At 59.7% G+C, this 26,971-nt stretch overlaps 3 protein-coding genes across 3 annotated transcripts; 1 reads left to right on the top strand and 2 right to left on the bottom strand.

Moving 5' to 3' along the window:
• Window positions 1–557: 557 nt before the first annotated feature.
• Window positions 558–4,692, bottom strand: RAB7B (RAB7B, member RAS oncogene family). Its single transcript, XM_068159651.1, has 6 exons — window positions 4,539–4,692; window positions 3,461–3,522; window positions 3,204–3,330; window positions 2,423–2,638; window positions 2,016–2,141; window positions 558–1,305 (listed from the first exon to the last, which is right to left on the bottom strand). Exons 1-6 carry the CDS (start codon window positions 4,680–4,682, stop codon window positions 1,225–1,227), a joined length of 756 nt encoding a protein of 251 aa, XP_068015752.1. The 5' UTR covers window positions 4,683–4,692; the 3' UTR covers window positions 558–1,224.
• A 3,526-nt stretch (window positions 4,693–8,218) lies between these two features.
• CTSE (cathepsin E) lies at window positions 8,219–12,802 on the bottom strand. Its single transcript, XM_068159648.1, has 9 exons — window positions 12,665–12,802; window positions 11,916–12,072; window positions 10,774–10,891; window positions 9,746–9,864; window positions 9,454–9,653; window positions 9,066–9,188; window positions 8,831–8,972; window positions 8,649–8,747; window positions 8,219–8,468 (listed from the first exon to the last, which is right to left on the bottom strand). Exons 1-9 carry the CDS (start codon window positions 12,733–12,735, stop codon window positions 8,304–8,306), a joined length of 1,194 nt encoding a protein of 397 aa, XP_068015749.1. The 5' UTR covers window positions 12,736–12,802; the 3' UTR covers window positions 8,219–8,303.
• On the top strand, window positions 12,794–25,631 carry RHEX (regulator of hemoglobinization and erythroid cell expansion). The gene is made up of 7 exons (XM_068159649.1): window positions 12,794–12,878; window positions 16,358–16,454; window positions 19,372–19,473; window positions 20,182–20,270; window positions 21,484–21,591; window positions 23,361–23,422; window positions 24,140–25,631. Exons 3-7 carry the CDS (start codon window positions 19,457–19,459, stop codon window positions 24,329–24,331), a joined length of 468 nt encoding a protein of 155 aa, XP_068015750.1. The 5' UTR covers window positions 12,794–12,878; window positions 16,358–16,454; window positions 19,372–19,456; the 3' UTR covers window positions 24,332–25,631.
• The last annotated feature ends 1,340 nt before the right edge of the window (window positions 25,632–26,971 follow it).

Genomic DNA, 26,971 nt, shown 5'->3' with positions numbered 1-26,971 from the left:
ATCCCTTCTTTCTCCCCTGATGCCTCCCCTCTCCCCTGATGTCTCCTCTCTCCCCTGATGCCTTCTCTCTCCCCTGATGCCTCCTCTCTCCCTTGATGCCTTCTCTCTTCCCTGATGCCTTCTCTCTCCCCTGATGCCTCCTCTCTCCCCTGATGCCTTCTCTCTCTTGATGCCTTCTCTCTCCCCTGATGCCTTCTCTCTCCCCTGATGCTTCCTCTCTCTCTCTTCCTTGATGCCTTCTCTCTCCCCTGATGCCTTCTCTCTCCCCTGATGCTTCCTCTCTCCCCTGATGCCTCCTCTCTCCCCTGATGCCTTCTCTCTCCCCTGATGCCTCCTCTCTCCCCTGATGCCTTCTTTCTCCCCTGATGCCTCCTCTCTCCCCTGACGCCTCCTCTCTCCCCTGACCCATGATTTGTCCAGCTCCAAAACGCAACCTCCCTGCCCTCAGCAGCTGGCACAGGCTCAGAGCTGCAGCATGGCTCAGGAGGAGAGCCCAAAGCCCCCATCCCACCCCACCCCCTGCTGCCTAGCAGAGGAGCAGTTGGTGCTGCACACAATTAAACAAAACTGACATCTTTCATTTCCCTTTCTTTACAACCAACCAAGCCTTGCAAAGTGCTTCACTGAGGAGCCTCCCTGATGAGGCAGGGGGAGGCTGGCTGGCAGGGGGCTGCGTGGGGACACTGTGGCATGGGACGGTCACATCCTCAGCAGCTGACCCCAGGAGGGCACCCAGCTGCTCCCAGACTTGTGCCATGGCCACCAGCCCCACTTGGCCCCCACCCCAGCCCAGCCCAGGATGCACTGTGAGAGCCATGGGGCCACCAATCCACACGTCAGGAAGGGTCACCCCCGGGGCCAAGGTGGTGGTCTCTGAAGGGCACCACGGGCAGTGCCCAGCTCCCTGCCACCATCACTGCAGGGGATTGCCCACTCAGGTGCCAGGCAGCAGCAGTTCAAGGGGGCTGAGGCCACTGTGATGCAGCAGTGACCTGGGAGGCTGCTGGTTTGGGGGAGCAGCTCCAGAGGGGTGGGAAGCAGCAAGTCCTGGTGCTGTGCAGCCAGCTGGCCCCTGCACCTCGGCTGGTAGCCATCCCGTGGCCACCCTGTGGCTTGCCCAGTCTCTGTGGCCAGGTTGGGGTGAGTGGGGGGCATGGGACCCCCGGGGCAGGGCTCCAAGCCTTCGGAAGGGGAGGGTCTGGCACACCACAGGACAGCTGGGGGTCAGCAGCAGCGCTTCCTGGGCTTGTCGTAGGGAGTGAGCTTGATGGAGTCGGTTAGGTAGCTCTCAAAAATCCCTTTGTACTGGAAGAAAAACACACAGAGAAAATGAAGGGTGAGAGAGGCCGGCTCGGAGCCAGCCCGGGAGGAGAGCACCGACCCAGCCTCTGCTTCTGACTGAAGACAAACCCCAGGTGAAAGCCAGGGAGCCTGCAGGCTGCCCCTGCTTGTCTGGCGTGGGGCCAGGAGGGTCCCCCCGGGGTGGCCGCTAGAGGACGGTGCTGGAGCGCTGTGTGATGCTGCTCAGCCCTTGGGGCACCGCGGGCAGGGGGCTGGCAACCCCTGTCCTCCCCTGACTGCGTGGAGAGCTGCTGTAAGAAACCAAAAGCTCTCTGCAAGGGGCTGCGGCGGCAGGACAAGGGACAGCGGTTTGCAACTGGAGCAGGGGAGCTGTAGATGGGAAGTTAGGATGAAGTTCTTCACTTTGAGGGCGGTGGAACATTGCAAGGGGTTGCCCAGGGGGGCTGTGGATGCCCTCTCCTTGAAGGTATTGAAAGCCAGGCTGGATGAGGCCTTCAGCAAGCTGCTCTAGTGTGAGGTGGCCCTGCCCGTGGCAAGGGGGGGGTTGGAACTGGATGAGCTTTAAGGTCCCTTCCAACCCAAACCATTCTGTGGTTCTCTTTCCTAGGGCTCTCTACACATAGCAGCTGTTCTGCATCAGGGCTTCAGTCAGCTCAGCTCTGGGGGTGGCTGAGTCTGCTGCCAGCCCAGGTGGGTGCCAGGCTGCTGCTCACCGTGGTCAGTGCCTGCTTTGCCAGGGTCTCGAAAGCCTCAGCCACGTTGATGTTGTTCTTGGCACTGACTTCAAAGTAAGGGATGTCCTTCTCCTTGCACCAGGCTGAGGCCATCTCCTTGGGTACCTGTGGGGGAAGGAGGATGGAGCAGTGGCACACAACTGCTTCCTCCCTGCTTCCCTCAGCGGGGACAAGCTCTGCCATGAAGGGGAGGGGGAGAACGATGCCCTCTGGGAGGCATGGGGAGGTGGCAGCACTGGGTGCCCAGCACCTCCCCTCCCAGTAGCTCTGGTTTTCATGAGAGCATTGGAAGGAGGCTGATCCTGCAGCAGGATCAGCACTTGCCAGCCAGGAGGGCACTGAGGTGTCCCCAGCCATGCACCCCACGCTCTGCCCTCCCCCCTCACCTGCCGGTCACAGATGTCTATTTTGTTCCCCAGCACGACCATGGGGAAATCCTGCTCCCTTGGAATGACCTTCTCCAGAAAGTCATCTCTCCAGTTGTCCAGGGCTTCAAAGGACTCCCTGTCTGTCACATCAAAGGCCAGCATGCAGCCATCTGAGCCTTTGTAAAAGGTCGACACCATGGACCGGAACCGCTCCTGCCCCCCTGTGTCCCAGATCTAGGGCAGAGGAGAGCACAGGCACAGACGCAGGAGGTGAGCAGCTCTCTGCCCTGTGAGGCTCAGGGCACCAGCTCCAGCCAGGGCAGACACCCCAAAACCCAGCTGGCATTTCAGTGTGGTTCATAGGGGCTGAAAATCAGGCTCTGCAAATCTGTTCCCTCCCACCTCAGGACACCAGCAGGCATCTCGGGACAGCAGGACATGGGGGTTGGACCAGGTGGGGGTTGGACCAGGTGAGGGTTGGACCAGGTGGGGGTTGGACCAGGTGGAGGTTGGGCCAGATGGCCTTTAAAGGTCCCTTGCAACCTAAAGCATACTGTGATTCTGTGACTCTTTTGAAAGCATTGGAACAGGCTGCCCAGGGGGGTGGTGGAGTCCCCATCCCTGGAGGTGGCACCTGGGGACATGGCTCCGTGGCCACAGTGCTCTTAGGTCAATGCTTGGACTCAGTGATCTCAGAGGTCTTCTCCAGCCATGACAGCTCTGTGATCCCACAACGTGGTGGGACACAGGTGCCCATGGGAGCAGGGTGGGCACCCTGGACAGCCCCAGCCCTGCTCACCTGCAGCTTCAGGGGGGTGTTGTCCACCGAGAGGACCTTGGTGAGGATGCTGGCGCCCAGCGTGGTGCGGTAGTCCTCATAGAAGGTCTTGTGCACATACTGGTGCAGGAGGGAGGTTTTGCCCACACTGGTGGGAGGGAAGGGACAGGGGTGAGGAGCAGGGACTGGTGGCAGTAAGGATGGGGGCTGTGCACCCCCAGGCCCCCAGGCCAGCACGCACCTGGGGCTCCCCTCCCGCTGCCAGCACCACTCCTTACCCCAGAGCTCCTATGATGATGATCTTCAGGTCCACCTTCTTGCTGGCATCCATGGATGGACCCTGCAGGGCAAGAGGAGGACCACCAGCTGCAGGGACTGGACAAGCCCTGCGGTGCTGGTGAAGGTGTGGGAGCAGCTGCTGCTCCCCACAGCCTCTCCCTGCTCCCAACCCAACCATTCCAGGGACCTGGCTGCTGCTGTGTCCTCACCACATCTGTGCCATCCAGCACCCTGCTGTGCTCAAGTCCCGGGTGTGTGTCCGGGGGGTGAGGATGGAGGGTGGGGGAGGCAGAAACCCCTGTGCTGAGCCCAGCCCACGGAGCAGTTCCCGAGGTGCTGGTGCAGGTCTGGGCAGGCCACCGTGCTGCTCCAGCTCATCACCATTAAACCCTGCTCTGAGCAACTTCCCTGCCTCTCCCTCTCCTTATAAAGTGAATTCCCTCCCCCCCCAGACCTGGCACACGCTTTGGGGGTGGGGGGTTGGAAGTGCCATTTGTTAAGGAAGACCACGGCCCCCTGGACTTGCCCTGGGTGTTCCAAGCCCAGCCCAGAGATGTCACCCAGCCTGGGAACACCCCGAGCGTCCCTCCCAGGCTGCATTCCCAACACGTCCTGGTGTCCCCACGTGCTCTGTGCCAGGAGCGCCTCAGCAAACCCCCTCCCCGAGGCGGGGATGAGCATCCTTGGGTGGTCCCAGCAGCCCTGGCCAGGGGCACGGCGCCGACCGAGGCAGGGCTGGGAACCCTCAGCGAGAGCCCCAGCTCTGCATTTTTGCAGGATGAGTTGGCCGTTGCCCTTGGCACATCGCCCCTGCCAGGGAGGCTCCCGGCCGTGGGGTCCAGGCTTTCCTGCACCCCTCTCCCACCCCAGCCCAACCGTGGGCAGCGTCCTTGGCACCGGCAGAGCCTTGGGTCTCATCCTGCACAAACTTCCCGGGGCTTCCGCCCGTTCCAGACGCAGATTTCTCGGCGACCAGGCGGTTTTAAGCTCAAAATGGAGCTTCCCAACCTTGTTGCCCACCGCCTGCTGCTCTGGGGGTCCCCGGGGGCAGGAGGGGCTGGGGGGCAGCGCACTCACCTGCCAGGGCATCCTCCTGCCGGGCGGCCGAAGCTGCGGGCTCGGCTCCAGCCGGCGGCCCGGGGAGGGACGGGAGGAGAGAGGAGGATCCCGGCGAGGGCGGCCGGGCTCGGCGGAGTCCTGCGGGGCCCCGAGCTGTGACATCAGCAGAAAGGGGCCGAGAGCCTGCCGGGGCTGGCGGAGGAGCTGCGGGCGGCTGCTGCGGTGCCACCCCAATCCCCGCCGCTCTCTTGCCTGCTCCCTGGCTTGCGGACCGAGGGAGGGAGGAGAACAAAGCTCCCCCCGCGTCCGGGGGCTTGGGATTGACTTTCGGCCTCTCCTCTATCTCGGGATTCCCCGGTAGCGTTTGCCGTCTTCCCGGGACTCCCGCAGCGGGATCCTGCTGGGAGGTTGTTCAGGACTAGAGAACAAAAGCCCAGGGGGGCTATCAGCAGCATTCCTGCGGGAGCCACCCTGGACTTTGCTCTGGCAGCTCCGCTGGTGTGGGATAGGATGAGTGGCTTTGGGGGCTGGGGGCAGTGAGGGGACAGTGGCAGGGCAGATGTGGCTGGGGGCTCAGTCTGGCAGAGCTGGGGTAGCAGAGGGGCAGAGGTCCCTTTGGGGGGGCTGTGGGCTTTGTGCAGCTTCTTCTTCTGCGTTCAGAGGAGGGGCAGGGTGGGAAGCAGGGGCGTTTGCAGCCCCTCCTGCCACATCCCTGCCACCTCCAGTCCTTAGGGACTCCCACCCAGTCCCTCTGAGGCCACCAGCTTTTGCTTCTCCACGGCTTGCCCTCAGTTTTGCAGACATCTCTGATGGGATCTCAAGGAGGATCCTGGCGCTCAGCAGGACAAATCCTCCTCCTCCTCTTTCCCAGATGTAATTCTGGGACCTGTCTGGCCAGAAAAATCTGTTTTCCCCCCCCCTCAGGGCAAGTGTGAGGAGGAGCTGGGGTGAGATGGGAGAAGCACCCGAGCCAGTTCTCACTGGTGGTGGGTAAAAGGCTGGGGTTTCCCTGGAGCAGGTCTCTCCTTATCCCTGTTTTGAGCTATTTTCATCCTACTGCTTCACCTTTGCCCTTGAAGCAAGACTCTCTTGTCCAACCTCCTCCCCTGACTCCTTCTGCCCTTGTTCCTCTCTGTGTGTCCCCCCAAGGACAGTGGGATGGAGGCTGCTCACCCAGTCAGATGGTTGATGCCTCTCCCTGCTGGTGGAGATGGGGTTTGTGGTTGTGTAGCTGCAGCTGGTGCCTGCTGCCACTTCTCCTTTTGGGCAGTACCCATCAGGGCATCCAGCCCAGGCTCAGTGCTGGCTCCTGCTTTTGTTTGATTTCACAGGGAAGGAGATTTCCCCCAAGCTCCTGCTCTCCTTTACTGCTCCTGCTGAGAGCTTCACCCTGGAGGAAGGCAGTGGGTGTAGAGGAGGTGATGGCCAAGACATTGCTCAGCAGCTCCTGGCAGCCACAGCTACAACCCTGTCCTGACTGCTTCAGCAAGTCAGCAGTTCTGAGGAGGGGAAAAAAAAAAGCATGGGTTTCGTGCCCTGTGACTGTGAGGAAGATCTTGCAGCTAGGAAATGACAAAACACAGGCTGGGGACTGCCATGTCCAGAGGAAAGGCTCCTGTGGGCAAGGAGAGGACTGGCTATTCCCTGGGGCAAGGCTGGCAGGGCAGGGAGAGTGAAGGAAGAAAGCAAAAGGCATCCAAGTGACTAATCCATTCCCTGTGGCTGTTTGTCCACCTCTGCTCCTTGGGAGACTTGGTGGAGCAGCATTCATGGAGCATCTGCTGTGTGCAGGGAGGAGGGCTGGAGGGGGCCACCCAAAACCTGCCAGGAAGAGGTTCTCAAGAGCACATGGCACCAGAGCAGCCCTGGTTAAGCCCCAGACTGGGCCACCTCTTGCTGCTGGCCAGTGTTTGGGGATGCTGAGTGGTCCCTTGTGCTAGGGAAGCTCTCTGCTCCCCTGCTGCCTGTGATGGGTTGGTGCCCAGCAGCACCTTGGTGTGCTAAGAGTTAAGGTGGAAGAGGGAGAGGAGACCTTTGTCCAGCTGCCCAGCACCTTATCTGCTGCTGAGGTGAAGTCAGTGCAGGAACTGGGTACAGAAAGCATGTGCTGGTCAGGGGCACAATAAAGGCTCTGAGTGAGGTGGATTCTTTATTGCAAACAACAAGGCAGAGCCACAGAGTTTACAACCAGCTCTGAACCCTCCGATGCTCTCAGACCCAGCCCTGAGGTCTGCTCAGGTCTGGGAAGGGTGCAGCAGGCACCAAGCCTGGCCACGAGGACCCTGGCAGCCCACTGCAGGGCTGTGCTGTGGTGTCACCCAGGAAAGCTGAGCACAGGCAGGGATAAAAATAACCCTTCAGTGTGCTTCCCTTTCTCACTGCCTTCCTTGCGTGGCTAGGGATGCCTCAGGCATGAGCCACAGTTGCTCATCACTGTCACCAAGTCACATGCACTGACTCCTGGGGGCCCCTGTGGCTGCTAGCCCCCCCCCCCCCCCCGGACCCACACCCCCAAAGCCAGCCCAGTCATGGCCACTGGCAGCAGAGCTGGGCAGCTGGTTTGCCTTCTCTTGCTTTGTTCACCCCCCAGCTGCTTTGCCTCTGCAAGAGCCTGGAGGTCAGAGCAAAACCCACTGGAAGTCCCTGGCTGCTCTGGGAGTGCTGTGGCACAGAAAGAGGCCCTGGGTCTCTCCAGCCTCCTTGGTACCTTCCTGTTTGCCAGCATCAGCTCAGCCTGCTCCAGTCACACATTTTCTGCATGAACTTGCTGCTCCTGAGTCCCAGCCCTGCCCCTACCCACAGCCATCCCCTTGGGCTGGGCAAGGAGCTCAGGGATGCCCACAGTCACCTCAGGGGACTTGCTAAGTGTCCTCTTCTGCCCATGGGTATATCCCAGACAAGAAACCCCAGAGGCTGACCTTTCAGATCCAGCATCTCCTGCACCACCAAGCTTCCCTCCAGAGTGAGGAGACCCCCAGCATGCAGCCCCAAAGGAGGAATCCAAAGAAGGGCAACGAAGCTGGGGAAGGGTCTGGAGAACAGGGCTGGTGAGGAGCAGCTGGGGGACCTGGGGGTGTTTAGTCTGGAGGAAAGGAGGCTGAGGAGAGACCTTCTGGTTCTTTACAGCTCCTGAAAGGAGGTTGGAGCCCAGTGGGACTTGGTCTCTTCTCCCAAGGAACAAGACATGGGGCAAGAAATGGCCTCAAGGTGTGACAGGGGAGGCTTAGCTTGGGCATGAGGAACAATTTCTTCCCTGGGAGGGTTGTTAAGCCCTGGAAGAGGCTGCCCAAGGCAGTGGTGGAGTCCCCACCCCTGGTGGGTGTATATGTGGTGCTGAGGGACGTGGCTTAGTGGTGACCTGGCAGTGCTGGGTTGAGGGTTGAACTTGATGATCCTAAAGGTCTCTTGCAACCAGAATGGTTCCATGACTCTGCCTAACACTTCAGTACAAGCCAGCCCAGGGCTGCAGGACTGCTTCTGTGCTCATCCACATGACCATGGTGGGGGCTGTGTCACTGAAGCTTTTATTGACCTATGCTTCCAAAAGGAGAATCTGTGAAGGAGGTCACAGAGCTGCTCAAGACACTTTGATACTCAGCATGAAGCAGCTTCCTGGCGTGGGCTGGACTCCTGCTGTGCTCTTCAGCCGTGGTCCTGGGCTGTCTTCATGGTCCTGGGGTATCTTCATGGCCTCCAGGGACACTGATGCAGTGGTGAAATCCCCTGCCCTGCCCAAGGCAGCAGCCTGGTGGCTCCACTCCCATCCCATGGGATGCCACAGCCCTAAGGGACAGCGGGGGCCAAGCCCACCCTGTTATTGCCACGGTCAAAGACGGTGTAGAACTGACGGATGAAGACATCCCCCAGGATCCAGAGGGGCCCAGCAGGAGGGGCAATGTCCAGCCCCTGGAAGCCACTGGTGCAGAAGACCATGCCAGCACTGGAGTCCTGGGGAAGAAGAAGAAGGGCAAAGCAAAGGGTGAACCTGAGAGCTCCAGGAGTAGCAGCTGCAGGAAGCAGGGAGCCTTGGCACCTGCTGGCACTCATGGCTCAGCTCCAGGGGTGGCTCTGGGTCACCTGGGTCTCCAGAGCCATTGGGAATTGGGGGTAGTGGAGCTGCAGTCATACCATGATGGTGTAGGCCTGGGCATTGAGGGTGTAGGGGAGCCCATTGATGGTGAAGGTCACATCAGGCATCACGTCGAGGTTGCTGCACTCCACGGCGTACTGTGAAACATCCACAGGGCTCAGGGGGCAGGGCTGGGGGTCCCAGGGCTTTGCCCCTCTCCTCTCCCCACCCTTGCCCTCACCTCTCCATCCACAGCTGTGGCACCAATATAGCTCTGCATCTTTTTGATATCCTTGGTGGGCCCTGTGAGGAGCGATGTGCCGGTGTCCACGATGGCCTGGCAGCCGCTGGCACAGAAAGCCACCGTGCCCCCTACCTGGATGCTGGGCAAGGAGGAAAGAGAGAAGGGCCAGGAGGGACTCATCCTGCTCCCCTGCCCCAGCCCAACCCTGCCCTCCCTGCCCAGCACCACTCACTTGTCCAACTGGATCTGCCAGTACCCTTGCTGGGTGACTGGCACCCAGTTCAGGCTCCCTGTGAAGCGAGAAGAGTCGAAGCCACCAAAGAGCAGCTCTCCCCCCACGGAGGACTGGGGGTTCCTGGAGGGAGGAGGAGAGGTGAGGGGGTTCCTCCCTTTGACCTTGCACATTGCATCTTAAAGGGGTGGGTTTACACCCAGCTGCCTCCCACCAGGGCTTGGGGAGGGTCATTTGCTTTGCTCCTGTGAGAGCTGAGCTCTGTGATGCTCAGCCTGGTCCCCCCCCGAGAAAGCCTTTCACTGCCTTGATAAACCTGCCTGGTTTTAGCAACGCCCCCCAGCAGCAGTGCCTGGATCAGAAGCCTGGGGCAAAGCCATGTCCATACCTGCTCATGTAGACAGAGAAGAGGGGCAGGTCCACCAGGTTTTGTGCCATCATGTTGTCAAAGACAGGGGTGACCCCATCCACGGCCAGGGAGGGGTAAGCCAGCCCCAGGATCCCGTCGAACTCGGCGTCCAGGAAGGCTTTGCCCGGCTCCGTGACGCTCTCTGCAAACTGCTGGTTGCTCACAGTGAGATCCCCGACCTACAGGGAGGAGGAGGCTTGATGGTGGTCCTGAGCCTGTGGGCAAGTGCCAGGGGTGTTGTCCAGAGCAGGAGAAACCCAAGGTGACTCACGACTACTCGGTCAGCTCCAATGATCCCTGTCAGGCTGCCAGTCCCGTACTGGATGGAGAAGGGAGTCCCTACGGCCTGGTACGTGCTGGACTGGGAGGGCCGAAACCTGGGGTGCTGAGCTGGAGAAGCAGACAGAAGCTTTCAGCAGGAAGGCTGACCATGAGTGCCAGGAGACTCCACCATGGCCCCTGGCAGTGACCAGCCTTGGAGCAAACTGCTCCACAGTGCCTGTGTCGTGGGCATGGTGCCAAGGGGAAGGGCTGCTGGGGACAGCAGGGCATTTAGAGGAGGGATAAACCCTGCCCCGGTTCAAGCTGCCTGTTGGGGGCAATGGGATTAGCTCCTGCTGGTTCTGCAGACAGCAGCAGCCCCAAGGGCACTACCCAGGCATTTTCCTCACAGAATCACGGGGTTGGAAGGGACCTTTAAAGGTCACCCACTCCAACCCTCCTCAAGTGAGCAGGGGGCACCCTCAGCCCACCTTGGGTCTGTTGGAAGCACCTGAGGAGCCCTTGGGGCTGCTTGGAGATGCTCCATGCCCTGGGGCAGGGTTGGACCTGCTGTGGCTAGCTCACTGACAGCCCCAACAAGCCCAGAGCTTGTCCCTTGCCAAGGCTGTGGGCAGCCAGCCTGGAGCTGTGCCATGCTCTGTGCCTGCCTTGTGCTGCCACCCAGCCCTGTGCTGACAAGCTGCATTATCTCCTATCTTCTTTGCTTGTTTGTTTAAAGGCTCTGCCAAAAGAATGGCCCAAAGAGCACTCCCCACATCTCCAGGGGCTTGGTGGTGCTGGCTGCTGCTGGCTGCTGCTGCTGTGATCACCTCCTGTGCCCTGCCAAACAAACCCAAAGGGGCACCCCCCAAAGATTTCTCTTGTCTGTGTGTGCCTTGGAGGGCTCAGCTGGGTGGGGAGATCACCCCAAGGGCCCTGGGCTGTGTGTGCTGGTGACCCCATGGCTTTGCTGGGGCCACCCCTGGGGTCCCAGCGCTGCTCACCAGGGGGGTGTCCAGTTGGGGAGCCCTTACTCACCACAGGCTTTGCTGGCACAGTAGATGGATGGCACCCAGAGGTTGGAGGAGCCTGTGTCAAATATCACAGTGAAGTTCTGGGGAGGGGTCCCAATGGAGATCTGGCCAAAATACTCCATCTAGGAACGAGCAGAGCCAGAGCTGTTCACCATCAGCATGCCAGGGAACACTGGCAGAGGGGAAGGGTTGGTGCAGGGCATGGCTGGCACAAGGGCAGTGTTTGATCTGCCATGGTCACACTGTGCCAGGTGAAACCAAGGAGCCAGAGACTTAAGGAACAGGAATGCAAGCCAAGGACAAAAGGCAGGGTGGTAGATGTGGATGCCATCTTCTCCTGCTGGAGTCAGGCCCCCAGGGGACCCTCATCACCAGGATGCAGACAGTGGCAGGGGTCTGAGGGACAGGACCTGATGCTGTGGGGAATGGGGAGGGCCTGGGGAGCATAGAATCATAGAATGGGCTGGTTGGGAAAGATCTTAAGATCGTGAGTCCAACCATCACCTAACATCTCCCTGCACACAGCTGTCAGACCATGGCCCTCAGCTCCTCATCCAAACATCTTTGGAACACCTCCAGGAGTGCTGACTCCTCCACCTCCCTGGCCAGCCTGTTCCAGTGCCTGGTGACCCTTTCAGTGAAGAGCTTTTCCCTCCACCTCTGGCTCCAGGGCCTCTGTGCCGTGATAGGTGTTGGCTTTGGAGGAAGCCTGTCTCCCTGCCATGGACCCAGGGAGTGCAGCAGGCAGGGAGAGGGCTGGCAGTGCCTGCCATGAATGTGTTCCTTGTCCTTTTCTCCTCATCACATTCCTGAGAACAAAGAGGCAGGCAGGAGCAGGCAGGAGCAGGCAGTGAGCCCTGGCACGCTGGGCACTGGCTGCTGCTGTGCCCTGTTTGCAGGCGTGGGCTTTAAGGGAAGCACTGGGGGCCACAAATTAATGCTCTTTTGGGGTGTCTGTGGCACACTGCTGGGGCTCAGAGCCCCCTCCTGAGGTCTTGGTGCCAGCACTCTTGCATCCAGGCAGCTGGTGAGGGGCTGGCTTTATGGGGAGCACTGGGGACCACCACTGACAAGCACTCGGGGTGTCTGTGGCACACTGCTGGGGCTCAGAGCCCCCTCCCGAGGTCCTGGTGCCAGCACACTTACATCCAGGTAGTTGATGAGGGGCTCGTTGGTCTCTGTGAAGGCAGAGCAGTCCTCAGTGTCCTGGGCCAGGTCGATCTTGTGAGCTTTCCAGAAGTGGGAGAGCTGCCCACGGTCCCGCAGCAGCTTGCGCAGGGAGCGCTGCCGAGTCAGGGTCACCCTGGGGGACCAAGAGTCCTGGGCGCTGGCCTGGGGCTGTGGGTGCCATCCCCACCCTGCAGCCCCCCGTGCCCACCCCGAGGGCCCCAACACCGCCAGGATGCAGGTCCGGAGCCTGCACTGCCCCCTGCAAGGCTTTGCAGACAAGGGACAGCGCAGTGGGAGGGATCGGACTGCTTTAGGGAGCAGCAAACCCAGGACCAAGCAGAGGGGCAGGCACAGCCCCGCACCGGGCTGCCCGCAGCCCTGCCACAGGCAGGGGATCCACGTGGCTGGTGGAGAAGGACAGGAGCCAGAGCCAAGGTGAATTCGTGCCTGCGTTTTCTGCCCTGTTTGCTCACAGAGACCTCGGCTGGGGCCAGCAGCTCACCCTGCAGACCTCACCACAGCCCTCTGCTGCTGGCTGGCTCTGCCCAGAGGGATGGAGATGGCCAGGGAGCCGGTGGAGCAAACCAGCGAAGCACCTCATGGTCTCCACACCCCAGCGCAGTGCCCACGCTGGGGGAGCTCAGCTCTGCCCCTTCATCGCTGCTCTGCCCAGCAAAGCCCCTCCAAGAGCTGGGGGGAGGGATGCTCCTGGGGGACTCCCTTACCTTTTCAAGCTGCTGCTCAGGGCAAAAAGCACTGTGAGGAGGAGGAGGAGGAAGAAGAGGAAGGACCTCATGTCGGCGGTGGCAGCGCTGGCCGGAGCTGGGCTGTGCGGCGTTGCTCTTATAGCAGCAGGAAGAGGCTGCGGCCGCGATAACGCCGCGCTCGGAGCCAGCACGGGGCTGTGGCAGCGCCGATGAATCACTGTCCCCGGCCCAGGTGAGGCACAACGTGGGCCCCGGGGTCAAGTTTGTTTTTGTGGGCGAGGGGCTGGCGGCAGCACAGCTGGGTGGTGCCCAGGGACCTGCCGGCGGCCGGGCAGGGGGCTGTCAGCTGCTTTGGGGGCGCAGTGAGGGTACCACACAGTGGGGTCTCCATCCCTCTGCCTCCATCTCAGTGCCAGCCTCTCATCTACTGGACATTGCACCGCCCAGCTGTGCTGGTGGAACCCCCTCAAGATGCTCCAGGGGGACATTTTGCCTTCCCCCTGCCTCACAGACACCCCCAGGGACCTGGCCACGGGGTGCTGCCCATTCTGATAGCTGCAGAGGGGGTGCAGGACAGGGCTGTGCTCCTAGCACAGGGCAAACCTTCATCGGCAAAGAGCAATCAGCAGGGAGGAACTGCTCAGCAATCTGCAACTTTCCCTTGTGCAGGGCAGTGAGGGCCCTCAAATCTGGGCCTGTGATTGTGGGACAGAGGCTTAAAACTCCTCTCCAGAGTGCCTTTGGTGTGGAGGTGGAGATGTGGGGGGCACAGCAGAGCTGCAGCTGGGTGCATTCCCTGCATCTCCCCAGGCCCAGCTTGGCAGCTGCTCTGTTTTTTCACCCAGCAGCTTTCACACAAAGTTTTCCTCTACCTCCTTCTTGAGCTGCAGCTGGCTGGAGCAGCCTAAGCCTATATTCAGAGGAGAGACTTCAACCCCCCCCAAAAAAAACCCCCTTCCTGAAACAAAAGCAGCTGCAGTGAGTGCCAGATCAGCTGAAAGCTGTGCTGGTGGAACCCTCTCAAGATGCTCCAGGGGAACATTTTGCCTTCCCCCTGCCTCACAGACACCCCCAGGGGCCTGGCCACGGGGTGCTGCCCATTCTGATAGCTGCAGAGGGGGTGCAGGACAGGGCTGTGCTCCTAGCACAGGGCAAACCTTCATCGGCAAAGAGCAATCAGCAGGGAGGAACTGCTCAGCAATCTGCAACTTTCCCTTGTGCAGGGCAGTGAGGGCCCTCAAATCTGGGCCTGTGATTGTGGGACAGAGGCTTAAAACTCCTTTCCAGAGTGCCTTTTGTGTGGAGGTGGAGATGTGGGGGGCACAGCAGTGCTGCAGCTGGGTGCATTCCCTGCATCTCCCCAGGCTCAGCTTGGCAGCTGCCCTGTTTTTTCACCCAGCAGCTTTCACACAAAGTTTTCCTCTATTTCCCTCTTGAGCTGCAGCTGGCTGGAGCAGCCTAAGCCTATATTCAGAGGAGAGACTTCAACCCCCCCCAAACAAAACCCCTTCCTGAAACAAAAGCAGCTGCAGCACCGAGTGCCAGATCAGCTGAAAGCGGAGAGCCAATTGTTCCGGACATGCTTTATAACACCACCCCCGCCTCCAAAATCAAACCCTGTCAGGAAAACCCTGCCTGAAGGGCCAGTGGGCTTCTGAGATAAGAACCCAAGGGTGAGCTGCAGCCCAGACACTCCAAAAGCACTCCAGGCATAAACCAGTTTGCTCAGGGGGAAAAGATCTCCCCAGTTGGATCATCCTAATCTGCAGGCTGGCGGCGGAGGATTCAGCGTTGAAAATGGGAAGATGAAAAGAGGGAAAGAGGCCAAACCCTCCCTTTAGAAATGGTTTTGAAGCTCAGCAAAGCTGGGTTGGGGTTTTTGTTGTTGTTATTGGGTTGGTTTTTTTTTGCCTTGCTGTTAGTTAAAGTTAAGTTCAGTTAGTTTAAGTTAAGTTTCAAACTCAGCCTCCTAACAGGGAAAGAAATCAAACCCTTGGTTTCAGGTGGAGCAAAATGTTGTGTGGGTTCCCTTCCCCCCCTCCCCCCCAAAATGCATCTATTGGAGGTATTGGTCCAGAAAAATGGAGGGGGCAAAGTTTCTGCTCCAGTTGTAGCTCACTATTTGATGGAATCATACAATTGGTGTGGTTGGAGAAGACCTCCGAGATCACTGAGCTCCAGCCTGGACCCAACCCCACCATGGCCACCAAACCCTGGCCCCAAGTGCCACAGCCACAGGTTTCTTGAGCACCTCCAGGGATGGGGACTCCACCACCTCCCTGGGCAGCCTCTGCCAACCCCTGACCGCTCTGGCAGCAAAGAAATTTGTCCTCATCTCCAACCTAAACCTTCCCTGCTGCAACTGGAGGCCATTTCCTCTCATTCTATCACTAGGGAGAAGAGCCCAACCCCCACCTGGTTCCAGCCTCCTTCCAGGGAGCTGTAGAGAGCAATAAGGTCTCCCCTCAGCCTCCTTTTCCCCAGACTCAACACCCCCCAGCTCCCTCAGCTGCTCCTCCCCAGCCCTGTTCCCCAGACCCTTCCCCAGCTGTGTTGCCCTTCTTTTGAAGCAATAGATGAAGGAGATAAATCCTTTCTCAGTGCAATGTCCTCACCTTGGCTGGGCTCAGCCCTGGCACTGCCCATCTGCTGACTCCTGGGGCATCCACATTGCCTTTACATCATCTCCTAATTCACAGATGGTTTGGGTTAGAAATGACCTAAAAGCTCATCCAGTTCCAACCCCCTGCCATGGGCAGGGACACCTCCCACCAGCCCAGGTTGCTCAAGGCCCCATCCAAGCTGGCCTTGGACACCTCCAGGGAGGGAGCAGCCACAGCCTCCCTGGGCAACCTGTGCCAGTGTCTCCCCACCCTCTCTCTAAAGAATTTCTTCCTAATCTCCAGCCTAAACCCACCCTCCTCAAGCTTCAGTGTGGCTGAGAGAGCCCAGAGCCAATTATTGCTAAGGCTGGAGGGGTTTTGAATCCATCTCCTTCCTAAAACAGCAGGGAAAAAATGCTTACAATCACAGAATCCCCAAGGTTGGAAGGGACCTCAGAGATCATCAAGTCCAACCTGGCACCACAGACCTCATGGCTAAACCATGGCTCCAAGTGCCACATCCAATCCCCTCTTGAACCCCTCCAGGGATGGGGACTCCACCACCTCCCTGGGCAGCACATCCCAATGGCTAACAACTCTCTCTGGGAAGAACTTTCTCCTCACCTCCAGCCTGAACCTCCCCTGGTGCAGCTTGAGACTGTGTCCTCTTGTTCTGGTGCTGGGTGCTTGGAGAAGAGACCAACCCCCAGCTGAAATGAACTGAAGCCTGGCTGTCAGCCCCAGGAACACCCCAGAGCCTGGAGGTAATGGATGGCCCCTGGGCAGCCCTGCCCTGCTGGCAGGCAGGAGCTGTCAGAGTGCCTCTAACCCCATCCAGCTTCACACACTCCCCCCCCAGATACATCAGAAATGGCTTCTGCACCTTCTGTGGAGAACATGCACAAGGGGACTCCACTCCACTCATCTTTCATCTTCAGAAGCCTACTTTCAGGCTAAAAATAGATCCTCTGTGGTCTTTTTTCTTTTCAGTGTATTTCCTTTGGTTCAGTCCCTTCCACCATCAGCTCTGCCTGATTCAAACCACCTCCCAAGCAGTGTCTGCTGCTGAGCCTCTTCTTTTCCTGTTTGTTTGTTTTCCTCTCTTCAGCAAATGCTTCTTCCACCTGTTAATCAGGCTGGAGATCGCTGAGAGCCCTGCAACTGTTAAAAACCAACATCAAACCCCTCAAACCAAGCAAGCTCAGGTAAATATTTACTGGAGGGGCACAGAAGCTGTGGGTAAAGCAGGAGTAAATCCTCCTGCGATGGAGCTGGTCCCAGGAGCTGGGGAGAAAAGAGGATAAGGACCTGGCAGAGGATCCCAAGTTGTGATGCAGCTCCTGAGGGGATAAAGCCCAGCAGTTCCTGGCACCAGGGAAGGAGGTAGAGATCCTCAGGATCAGTTTCTCTTTGCCTTATAAAGGTCAGGGGGATTCACTCAGAAGCTGGAGTGTATCTCCCTGGGAGAGGATTGCTGTGGAAGCCTGGGGGTGATGGAGACACTGAAATACCAACAGGCACCAGGGACCTCATTAACTGGATCAGGTTGCCTGGGGCCTCCCCAGGTAAGATCCCTTGCTCCCTGCCTGCCTCCTGCCAGGAAAGAGGCACAGGAGAGGTCAGCCTGCTGCAGGGCATCTCCTGCTTCAGTGGGAGGGCTGCCACATCAGTTGCCCATGGAGCAGTGCCCCAGAGCTCCCCAGATGTGCTGTGAAGCAACAGGGGCAGGTCTGCCAGGCTGCTGTTTGCACCCCAGTGTTATCAAGTGAGCAAGCTGCTGCTGACCAGAAAACAGCAGGTGGAAGCCTACTCACCCCCAGTGGACACCAAGCCAGGCTCTGTGGCCATAGCATCATGAAGTCACTTAGGCTGGGAAAGACCTACAAGCTCCTCAAGCCCAACCATTAACCCTACTCTACCAAGTCCACCCCTAAGCCATACCCCCAAGCAAATTCCATTAGGATTTAAATGCTTTCCTCCTTGGAAGCACCCAGAGCATTTATCTGGGTGGCAGCTGAATTGCTGAGGGCTGAGAGCCACCTCCAGTGCTGCTGGGCAGAGCTCTCTGCCCTCAGGGACCACTCTGCTCCCGCCAAGCTCAGCTGAATCTTAGCATCCAAGTTCCTGGAAGACGGAGGGAGGGGAGGGCTCTCTCCAAGGAGACCTGCCCAGGGGCCAGAGCATCCCCACCCCTGGGACACAGGAGAGCAGAGAGCCACCCCAGCATATTTAAATGAGGCAAGTGGTGGGGCGGAAGCAGCACAGAACCTTGGGTGGGCTCAGCCCTGCCCTCGCCGTCGGGGGAGAGAGCGAGACCGCATCCGGCACCCGGCCCTGCAGACCTCAGCGCTGCTGGACCCCGCGGCCACCAAAGCTCCTGCAAACTCCTTAGCTCCAGCTCCCTCCACAGGCCTCAGCTCCTGCAGGAAAGGGAAGGTGTGGGAAGCTCCTGGCCCTGCAGGTAAAACCCTTTTGGGCATCGCGCTGCCCCGGCCGCGGTTCGTCTGCGTCCGGAGGAGAGCCGAGCCTGGTGCCCACGTCTGAGGGGTGTCTGCAGGCATGTGTCGCTGCCAGCCCCTGATTTAGGTTCAATTTGGGGGGTTGGGGGTGGGGGGGAGGATGCAAACAAGGCCTGGCTCAAGGTGGGGTTGAAACACTGTGAGTCACTGCCAGGTTTTGCTTACCTGAGCGCAGAGGTCTTGCGTCTGCCGCTGGGTCAAGGCTGGATTTCAACAGAGGACCTCGAGAAAGGGTTAAGATCCTGGGGGCTGGGGGGAGGTTCACAGCCTGTTCCCCCCACACACACACACCAAAAATCAAAAGGCAGATGTGTTGGTTGATATCTCCAGAAGAGCTCTTTCAATACTCAGCAGCCTATCGCCGCTGCCATCTGGCCAGGCCCCATGTAAAGAGGCTGCCTCCTCCTCCTCCTCCTCCTGCTGCTGTTGCTGCTGCTGCTGCTCTTTGGATTTGGCCTTCACTTTGCAATTTCCTTTCAAACAGCTCAGTTTGCAGATGGTTATCTGCTGCAGCAGCAGCATCTCCTGCCCCCGTTCACCCCCCCTAAGAAATAAGCCAGTTGAGAACCATAGAACCGTAGACCTGGGTGGGTTGGAAATGACCTCTGAGGTCATGGAGTCCAACCATCAACCCAACCCCCCCATGGCCACCAAACCCTGGCCCCAGGTGACATGGCCACAGGTTTCTTGAGCACCTCCAGGGATGGGGACTCCAGCACCTCCCTGGGCAGCCTCTGCCAACCCCTGACTGCTCTGGCAGCCAAGAAATCTGTCCTCATCTCCAACCTAAACCTTCCCTGCTGCAACTGGAGGCCATTTCCTCCTGTCCTCTCCCTTCTTGCTGGGGAGAAAAGACCAATCCAGTTCCTTGGGATAAGAGACAGCTCCCAACTCATTTCAGCCTCCTTTCAGGGAGCTGGAGAGAGCAATGAGGTCTCCCCTCAGCCTCCTCTTCTCCAGGCTCAACACCCCCACTTCCCTCAGCTGCTCCTCCCCAGCCCTGCTCTCCAGCCCCTTCCCCAGCTTGGTTGCCCTTCCTTTGGTTGCTTTCTTCTAGGAGCTGTTGTGTTTGGGCCCCCAGACCCCAACTGTCAAGCAGTTTCTGTGGGTCAAAGTAAATGCTACCACTGCTAAACATTAAGACAGGTGAGAGAGGATTAGAGCAGGAAGAATAACTTCCAGTTCTGGGAGCTCTCAGGTCTGTAGCAGAGCCCAGAAGCTCCACTCAGGTGCCAGATATGACCACAGCAGCAGCTTTCCAAGCTCTTAAGCTGAGTGATAAGGTCAGGGAGGGCCTGGCTGTGCCCAGGGTGGTACAGGGAGGACTGGCAGTGGCAAGCCTGGCTGCCCAGGGAGGTGGTGGAGTCCCCATCCCTGGAGGTGTTCCAGAGGGGATTGGAGGTGGCACTTGGTGCCATGGTTTAGCCATGAGGTCTGTGGTGCCAGGTTGGACTCCATGATCCCTGAGGTCTCTTCCAACCTTGGTGATACTGTGATACATCTGTGATGCCAGCTCGCTGCTGCCAAGTGGTGAGCCTTGAGCCTTCAGCTGGTGCTGAGCAGTGTGGAGCTCAACAGGACCATTCTGGTTGGTTGCCACCAGGGCTGGCTGCCTTTCCCTGTTCTCCTGGAGACCTCCAGCCCTTCGCTGGGCATCACACCAGGCCCCGAGGCCCTTTGCAGGGAGGATGAGCACTTGTGAGTGGTGAGTACAGCGCCTCAGCCTGGGAGCTTTGGATGGTGCCCCCTTTCTGCTTGGCTTCCCAGCCCTCTCTTGGCCAGGCTCTGGCTGTGGGGATGCTGTGCCATGTGCCTGGGAGCAGTGATGGAGATGCTGAAGCCCCCAGTGCTGGCTGCCCAGGAGCACAACAGCCAGGGGGGGGTTGGAAGCTCTCCAGAGCAGGAGACTCCACAACCTCTCTGGGCAGCCTGCTCCAGGGCTCTGCCATCCTCACAGCAAATGTTTTTTCCTCATGTTTATGTGGAGCTCCCTGGGGGCCAGTTTGTGCCCATTGCCCCTTGCCCTATCACTTGGCACCACTGGCAAGAGTCTGGCCCCAGCCTCTTGCCCCCCACCCTTAATCTCTCGTGGAGCATTGCTCAGATCCTCTCTCAGGCTGCTCTTCTCCAGGCTCAGCAGCCCCAGGGCTCTCAGCCTGGCCTCAGCAAGAGAAACCCCTGCTGAAGGTGGGCACCCAGGGCTGGAGTGCAAGGAGGGAGGGGCATGGCTGAAAAGGGAGCCCCAGCTTTTGGGGCACGTTGCCTTAACCAGGAGAAGTGAAACCCAAACCTGCTTGCAGCAGCAACCCTTGGGCCAGAGCAGGCTTTGGAGGCCAGACAGTTCCTGAAGGACCTGCAGTGATTTGCTTCTCTCTTGCTTTTCACTCAGAGATAACCTTTTGCTCTTGTTCAGGTGGGTGCCTGCTGCCACCTCAGCTGTTGCCTTGGTCCTTTATGGCCTCCTCTTGCTGACCCTTTACATCCTGCTCAGCAGGAAGATAGGTAATGTCGTGGCTCCTTGCCTTGGCCTCTTGGCTTCTCCATTGCCCAAACCTTCAGCACCCCCCAGCTGCTCAGTCAGAATCAGGTCCTTGTTCTGGGTCTGGCTCACAGGGAACAACTGTGGAGCCCATGGGGGGTGGCTTTGGGAGCTGGACCCACCCAGAGACCTGCTGGATCCTCCCAGGAACACACTAGACCCCATTTGGGACCTGCTGGATCCCTTCAGGGATACTCTGGATCTCCTCAGGGACTCACCAGACCTCCTTGTGACCTGCTGGATCTCCTCAGAGATCCTCTGGACACCCTCAGAGACCCACCAGATCCCCTTGTGACCTGCTGGATCTCCCCAGAGATCCTCTGGACACCCTCAGAGACCCACCAGATCCCCTTGTGACCTGCTGGATCTTCTCAGAGATCCTCTGGACACCCACAGGGGCCCACCAGACCCCCTTATGACCTGCTGGATCTCCTCAGAGATCCTCTGGACACCCTCAGGGACCTGCCAGACTGCCTCAGGGACCTGCCAGCCCCCTAGCTGGGCACTGGGATAGGAATGAGTGGAGGCAGAGATTATCCACCAGCATCACTGCCCCTGTGTGAGAAGCTGCAGGAGGTGCTGGGGCTCCTGGGTCAGATTAATTTGGGGTTTGCAGAGGCAGAGCTCCTGGTGCAGGAGTCTGCACTGTGCTCTGATGAAGGCCATGCTCTTCATCATCCCAGTCACTGAGCTGGAAGCCATTTGCCTGCTCCAGTACTTAATGATAATTGCTGCAGTGCTGCTGGCCTGTGGTTGAGCTGGGGCAGTGCTGGGGCTCAGGGGCAGTGCTGGGGCTCAGGGGCAGTGCTGGGGCTCAGGAGCAGTGCTGGGGCTCAGGGGCAGTGCTGGGGCTCAGGAGCAGTGCTGGGGCTCAGGGGCAGTGCTGGGGCTCAGGAGCAGCTGGGGCTCAGGGGCAGTGCTGGGGCTCAGGAGCAGCTGGGGCTCAGGAGCAGTGCTGGGGCTCAGGGGCAGTGCTGGGGCTCAGGGGCAGTGCTGGAGCTCAGGAGCAGTGCTGGGGCTCAGGAGCAGTGCTGGGGCTCAGGGGCAGTGCTGGGGCTCAGGAGCAGCTGGGGCTCTGTGTGGCAGCTGGGGGTCTGTGTGGCATCAGGCAGCATTTTGTGGCTCTGGGGACAGTTTTGGGTCAGAACAAGTTGCTAACCTGCCTCTTGGTCACAGCCAACCACTCCTGGGGGAAGCAGGAGAGCAGCAGCCCTGAGGCACAGCCCCAGCAGCCTGCCCCCTGCTCAGCAGCAGGGAAGGGAGTGCAAGGAGCCAGCTCTGCAGGTAAGGGCATGCTGCAGCAGTGGGGCTTGTCCTGGCACCTGCAGAGCAGCCCATGGCACTGCCCTTGTGCAAGACTCTTCCTCAAGCAGCTGTGAAGGGCCTCATGTGCCAGCCTTGGGGTGGAGGGGAGTCAGCAGCTGGGTGAAGGGCAGGAGGGGAGGCAGCAGCTGGGTGAAGGGTGGAAGGGGAGGCAGCAGCTGGGTGAAGGACAGAAGGGGAGGCAGCAGCTGGGTGAAGGGCAGGAGGGGAGGCAGCAGCTGGGTGAAGGACAGAAGGGGAGGCAGCAGCTGGGTGAAGGGTGGAAGGGGAGGCAGCAGCTGGGTGAAGGGCAGGAGGGGAGGCAGCAGCTGGGTGAAGGGTGGAAGGGGAGGCAGCAGCTGGGTGAAGGGCAGGAGGGGAGGCAGCAGCTGGGTGAAGGGCAGGAGGGGAGGCAGCAGCTGGGTGAAGGGCAGAAGGGGAGGCAGCAGCTGGGTGAAGGACAGAAGGGGAGGCAGCAGCTGGGTGAAGGGCAGGAGGGGAGGCAGCAGCTGGGTGAAGGACAGAAGGGGAGGCAGCAGCTGGGTGAAGGGTGGAAGGGGAGGCAGCAGATGGGTGAAGGGTGGAAGGGGAGGCAGCAGCTGGGTGAAGGGTGGAAGGGGAGGCAGCAGCTGGGTGAAGGGCAGGAGGGGAGGCAGCAGCTGGGTGAAGGGCAGGAGGGGAGGCAGCAGCTGGGTGAAGGGCAGGAGGGGAGGCAGCAGCTGGGTGAAGGGCAGAAGGGGAGGCAGCAGCTGGGTGAAGGGTGGAAGGGGAGGCAGCAGCTGGGTGAAGGGCAGGAGGGGAGGCAGCAGCTGGGTGAAGGGCAGGAGGGGAGGCAGCAGGTGGGTGAAGGGCAGGAGGGGAGGCAGCAGCTGGGTGAAGGGTGGAAGGGGAGGCAGCAGCTGGGTGAAGGGCAGGAGGGGAGGCAGCAGCTGGGTGAAGGGCAGGAGGGGAGGCAGCAGCTGGGTGAAGGGCAGAAGGGGAGGCAGCAGCTGGGTGAAGGGTGGAAGGGGAGGCAGCAGCTGGGTGAAGGGCAGGAGGGGAGGCAGCAGCTGGGTGAAGGGCAGGAGGGGAGGCAGCAGGTGGGTGAAGGGCAGGAGGGGAGGCAGCAGCTGGGTGAAGGGTGGAAGGGGAGGCAGCAGCTGGGTGAAGGGCAGGAGGGGAGGCAGCAGCTGGGTGAAGGGCAGAGGGGGAGGCAGCAGCTGGGTGAAGGGTGGAAGGGGAGGCAGCAGCTGGGTGAAGGGCAGAGGGGGAGGCAGCAGCTGGGTGAAGGGCAGGAGGGGAGGCAGCAGCTGGGTGAAGGGTGGAAGGGGAGGCAGCAGCTGGGTGAAGGGTGGAAGGGGAGGCAGCAGCTGGGTGAAGGGCGGAAGGGGAGGCAGCAGCTGGGTGAAGGGCAGGAGGGGAGGCAGCAGCTGGGTGAAGGGCAGAAGGGGAGGCAGCAGCTGGGTGAAGGGCAGAAGGGGAGGCAGCAGGTGGGTGAAGGGCAGGAGGGGAGGCAGCAGCTGGGTGAAGGGTGGAAGGGGAGGCAGCAGCTGGGTGAAGGGCAAGCACACAGCAGCCTCTCCCAGTCCCAGTTACAGTGAGGCTGCCCCTGCCCTGCTCCCCTTGGGCAGGGGGGGAAGAGGGGAGGGACCAGCCTGATGCTTTGGGGGCTCTCCATGGTGGCCCTGCAGTGTGTCTGGGCTGCTCTCCCTGGTCATGTTGTCCCTCTCACCCCTGCAGCAGCAGGGCTGCTGTTGTCTCCTGTCTTTAAGGGAGCAGCGAAACATCTTCGGAGACCTCGGAGGAGTCTGGGAGCAGCTCAGCCTGCCCACAGGTATGGGCATGGGCAGAGGGCCTGTGCCAAAGCAGCCTTGAGACCCCCTGGGGCAGCAGCACTTGGAACCACAGGGAAGCATCAGCAGTGAAGCTGTTGTGGTTGGAAAAGCCCTCTAGGATCACCCAGTCCAACCATCACCCCAGCCCCTCCATGGCCACCGAACCATGGCCCCAGCTGCCGTGGCCACACAGCTCTTGCACACCTCCAGGGATGGGGACTCCACCACCACCTCCCTGGGCAGCCTGTGCCAACCCCTGACTGCTCCTGCAGCAAAGAAATTGTTCCAAATGTCCAACCTAAACCTCCCCTGGTGCAACTTGAGGTCATTTCCTCTTGCCCCTGGGAGAAGAGACCAACCCCCACCTGGCTCCAGCCAGCTGCAGAGAGCAATGAGGTCTCCCCCCAGCCTCCTCCAAACTGAACTCCCTCAGCTGCTCCTCCCCAGCCCTGTTCTCCAGCCCCTTCCCCAGCTTTGTTGCCCTTCTCTGCACCCTCTCCAGCCCCTCAATGTCCTGTGGAGTGAGACCCCCCAAAACTGTCCCCAGTGCTCTCTTGCAACACACAGCATCCCCTGTTCAGAGGGAAGCATCCCCAGGGGCCAGAGAGATGCCTGGGCACAGCTGGCTGGCTGCACACCTTTGTGTGGGTCTGAGGGCAGAGCCACCCCTGGGGGACGCTGGGGTTTACATCTGGGGTTTGTGTCTGCCTCTGCAGGGCTCCTGCTCAGGAGAAAACCTCAATTACACATCCCTGATCTTCCCAGGGGGAGGCTGTGGGCCAGGCTCCCCCAGGGACTACGAGAACACGAGGGCTGGGCTGGACTACGTCAACGTGGACCCCAAAAGCAAGACAGTGAACTTCTGGCCCTGCTCCAGCTCTGTGGAGTACACCCAGGTGAAGCTGTGACTCCCAGCAGGCTGCTGGTGGGGTCTGGGGGCTCAGACCACCGCCAGGATGGGGATATGGCCTCAGCCCCCAGCAGCTGGGCGAGCAGAGCTTCCCCTTCCCCTCTCCTCAGTCAGTGCCTGGCACGGGCTGACTGCTGCCAGCTTTTATTCCTTGTCACCCTCTGACCTCCCTTACAATTTGCTTGGTGTTTGCCTGAAGTGCATCACTGTGCCCAAGGGCTGCTGGGGGTGGGATGGCTGCTGGGAAGAGTTCCTCCCACCCAGGCTGAGATGTGCTCTCCAGCCCTGTGTGCCCTTCCTCTGCTTTCAGGGCAGCAGATGGAGCATCCTCCCCCTGCCCCTCAAAAATGGGATGCCCAGCAGGGAGGGGAACAGAGTCACTGAAGTGGTGAGGTTGGAAGAGACCTTGGAGGTCACCAAGTCCATCACCCAGGGCTCACAACCCCACCACTGCTGTTAAGCCACCACCACTAAGCCACATCCCTCAGCACCACTTCCACAAGGCTTTCAAAGACCCCCCCAGGGATGGTGGCTCCCCCACCAGGAGCTGCCCACCACCTTTCCCATCTTCCTGAGCTCTGATTGAGTTCCCAGGGCACTTGGAGGGCAGCACTGCAATTTTCTCCAGCCAAGCTGAGCTGGGGGCTCTGCAGCTGGCAGAGAGAAGCCTGGGATTGAGAACTGCCTGTGCTGGGAAGGCTGCTGCCAGGCCAGGGGTGCTGCTTCCCCTCCTTGTCAGTGACTGTGTTTGCCAGGTCACCTTCATGGCCCAGGAGGGTGCAGCCCTGCTGGTGGTTGGGGTTTGCTGCCCTCCAAACCTCTGCTGCAAGTGGAGCTGCCTCCCTCCCACCCCTCTGTGCTTTGCTCCTCCTGATGTTTCCAGATCGAAACTGTCCAAGCCCTGGGGAGAGGGAACTGGGCCATACTGGGAGCTCTGTTGGGGGGATGGAGCTGCTGCCTCCCAGCACAACTCCCCTCCATCAGGGCTGGGGCTGCCCCAAGTGTTTCCAACTGGCTGGGCAGCCAGGGGTTCAATGGAGGGTCGGGAGATGATCGATTTGGTATCGATCTGGGGAGGGGTCAGGGCCTCCTGGGGCTGCTGACCTTGTTGTGCAGATCTGGCCCAACTGGAAGGGCACACAAAGGAGGAAGTTCAGGAACCCAACCCAGCTCTAGGGAGCATTGCTGGAGGCCAGGAGGGGTGGGTTTGGGGGCCAAAAGCAGCTAGTGGGAGTCTCTGGAAGAGAGGGAGGATACCCAACCCCAAACAACAAAGAGAATGATTCAAGTGCCTGTGATTGAAATGAGAGAAAAGAACTCCAGATTTCAAAGGCCATTCCTCTTGGTGTGTTGTGTTTACAGCTTGAGCCTGGGAGAGCAGAGGGAGCAGTGCCCCTTGCAGGGGGTTTGGTACCTTCAGTGCTCCCTGGGATGTTCCTACATAGCATCACAGAATGGGCTGGGCTGGAAGGGACCCCAAAGATCATCCAGTTCCAACCCCCCCTGCCATGGACAGGGGCAGCTCCCACTGCCCAGGCTGCTCAAAGCTTCATCCAGCCTGGGCTTGAACACCTCCAGGGATGAGGCATCCACAACCTCTTCCAGTGTCTCCCCATCCTTATAGCAGAGAATCACAGAATCACCAAGGCTGGAAGAGACCTCAAAGCTCATCAAGTCCAACCTGGCACCACAGACCTCCTGACTAATCCATGGCACCAAGTGCCACATCCAATCCCCTCTTGAACACCTCCAGGGATGGGGACTCCACTACCTCCCTGGCCAGCACATCCCAAGGACTAACAACTCTCTCTGGGAAGAACTTTCTCCTCACCTCCAGCCTGAAATTCCCCTGGCACAGCTTGAGACTGTGTCCTCTTGTTCTGGTGCTAGGTGCCTGGGAGAAGAGACCAACCCCTTCCTGGCTACAACCTCCCTTCAAGGAGTTGGAGAGAGCAAGAAGGTCTCCCCTGAGCCTCCTCTTCTCCAGGCTAAGCAACCCCAGCTCCCTCAGCCTCTCCTCCCAGGGCTGTGCTCCAAACCCCTCCCCAGCTTTGTTGCCCTTCTCTGGACACCTTCAAGTCTCTCAATGTCTGAGGGGCCCAGAACTGGACACAACCTGGAACCTCTTCCTAATGTCCAGTCTAACTCTTCATCCCTCCCAAGTGGCTTTTGGGCTCAGTTCCCAGCCCACAGGATGCTCTCCCTGCCTCTCTTTTGCTTTCTCAAACAAAACAGCTTCTGGGAGACCCAGAACATGCAGGAAGGACAGGAACCAGGCTGGGACTGCAGGGCCACAGCTTGTTCCCTGCTCCTGGCCACCCCTCCTTTGTGTTTCTAAGCTCTCTGAGGCTGTGTCCCAAACCCAGAGTGGCTTCAACACTCCTAAGCAAGACAAAAGCAGCAGCAGCAATGTGAGAGCAGCTCTTTACTGGGATGCAGCAGCTGGAGAGCATGAGTAAACCTGATGGAAAGCATCCAGGGCACGGAGAAGCAGCAGGATCTGTCTGGGCAAGCTGGAGCTGGGCCAGGGCTGCTCTGAGCAGCTCTTTGGTAGGGTCACTGCTGCTGTTTGGATGCTTGCACCAGCGCAGTTGGTACCACACAGCAGCACCACAGGCAGCTGGACCCAGCAGGAGAG

This window comes from Melanerpes formicivorus, unplaced genomic scaffold (assembly GCF_026170545.1).
Source record: "Melanerpes formicivorus ecotype bairdi unplaced genomic scaffold, bMelFor1.0.p_v2 SCAF_46, whole genome shotgun sequence".
Classification (NCBI taxonomy): domain Eukaryota; kingdom Metazoa; phylum Chordata; class Aves; order Piciformes; family Picidae; genus Melanerpes; species Melanerpes formicivorus.
The sequence above is the reverse complement of the archived record's forward strand: the minus strand, read 5'-3'. Positions and strand labels throughout refer to the sequence as shown.

Bases quoted from the DNA above. Each gene is read 5' to 3' on its own strand.
- RAB7B (XM_068159651.1), bottom strand. From the start codon at position 4,682: ATGTCACAGCTCGGGGCCCCGCAGGACTCCGCCGAGCCCGGCCGCCCT. The intron at 3,331-3,460 runs GTAAGGAGTGGT...CCCTCCCACCAG, and splicing joins ATCATCATAGGAGCTCTGGG to TGTGGGCAAAACCTCCCTCC. The intron at 2,639-3,203 runs GTGAGCAGGGCT...CCTCTGCCCTAG, and splicing joins ACACCCCCCTGAAGCTGCAG to ATCTGGGACACAGGGGGGCA.
- CTSE (XM_068159648.1), bottom strand. From the start codon at position 12,735: ATGAGGTCCTTCCTCTTCTTCCTCCTCCTCCTCCTCACAGTGCTTTTT. The intron at 10,892-11,915 runs GTAAGTGTGCTG...GCTCGTTCCTAG, and splicing joins CCCTCATCAACTACCTGGAT to ATGGAGTATTTTGGCCAGAT. The intron at 9,654-9,745 runs GTGAGTCACCTT...TCCTCCCTGTAG, and splicing joins TTGGAGCTGACCGAGTAGTC to GTCGGGGATCTCACTGTGAG.
- RHEX (XM_068159649.1), top strand. The intron at 20,271-21,483 runs GTAATGTCGTGG...TCTTGGTCACAG, and splicing joins CCTGCTCAGCAGGAAGATAG to CCAACCACTCCTGGGGGAAG. The intron at 23,423-24,139 runs GTATGGGCATGG...CTGCCTCTGCAG, and splicing joins GCAGCTCAGCCTGCCCACAG to GGCTCCTGCTCAGGAGAAAA.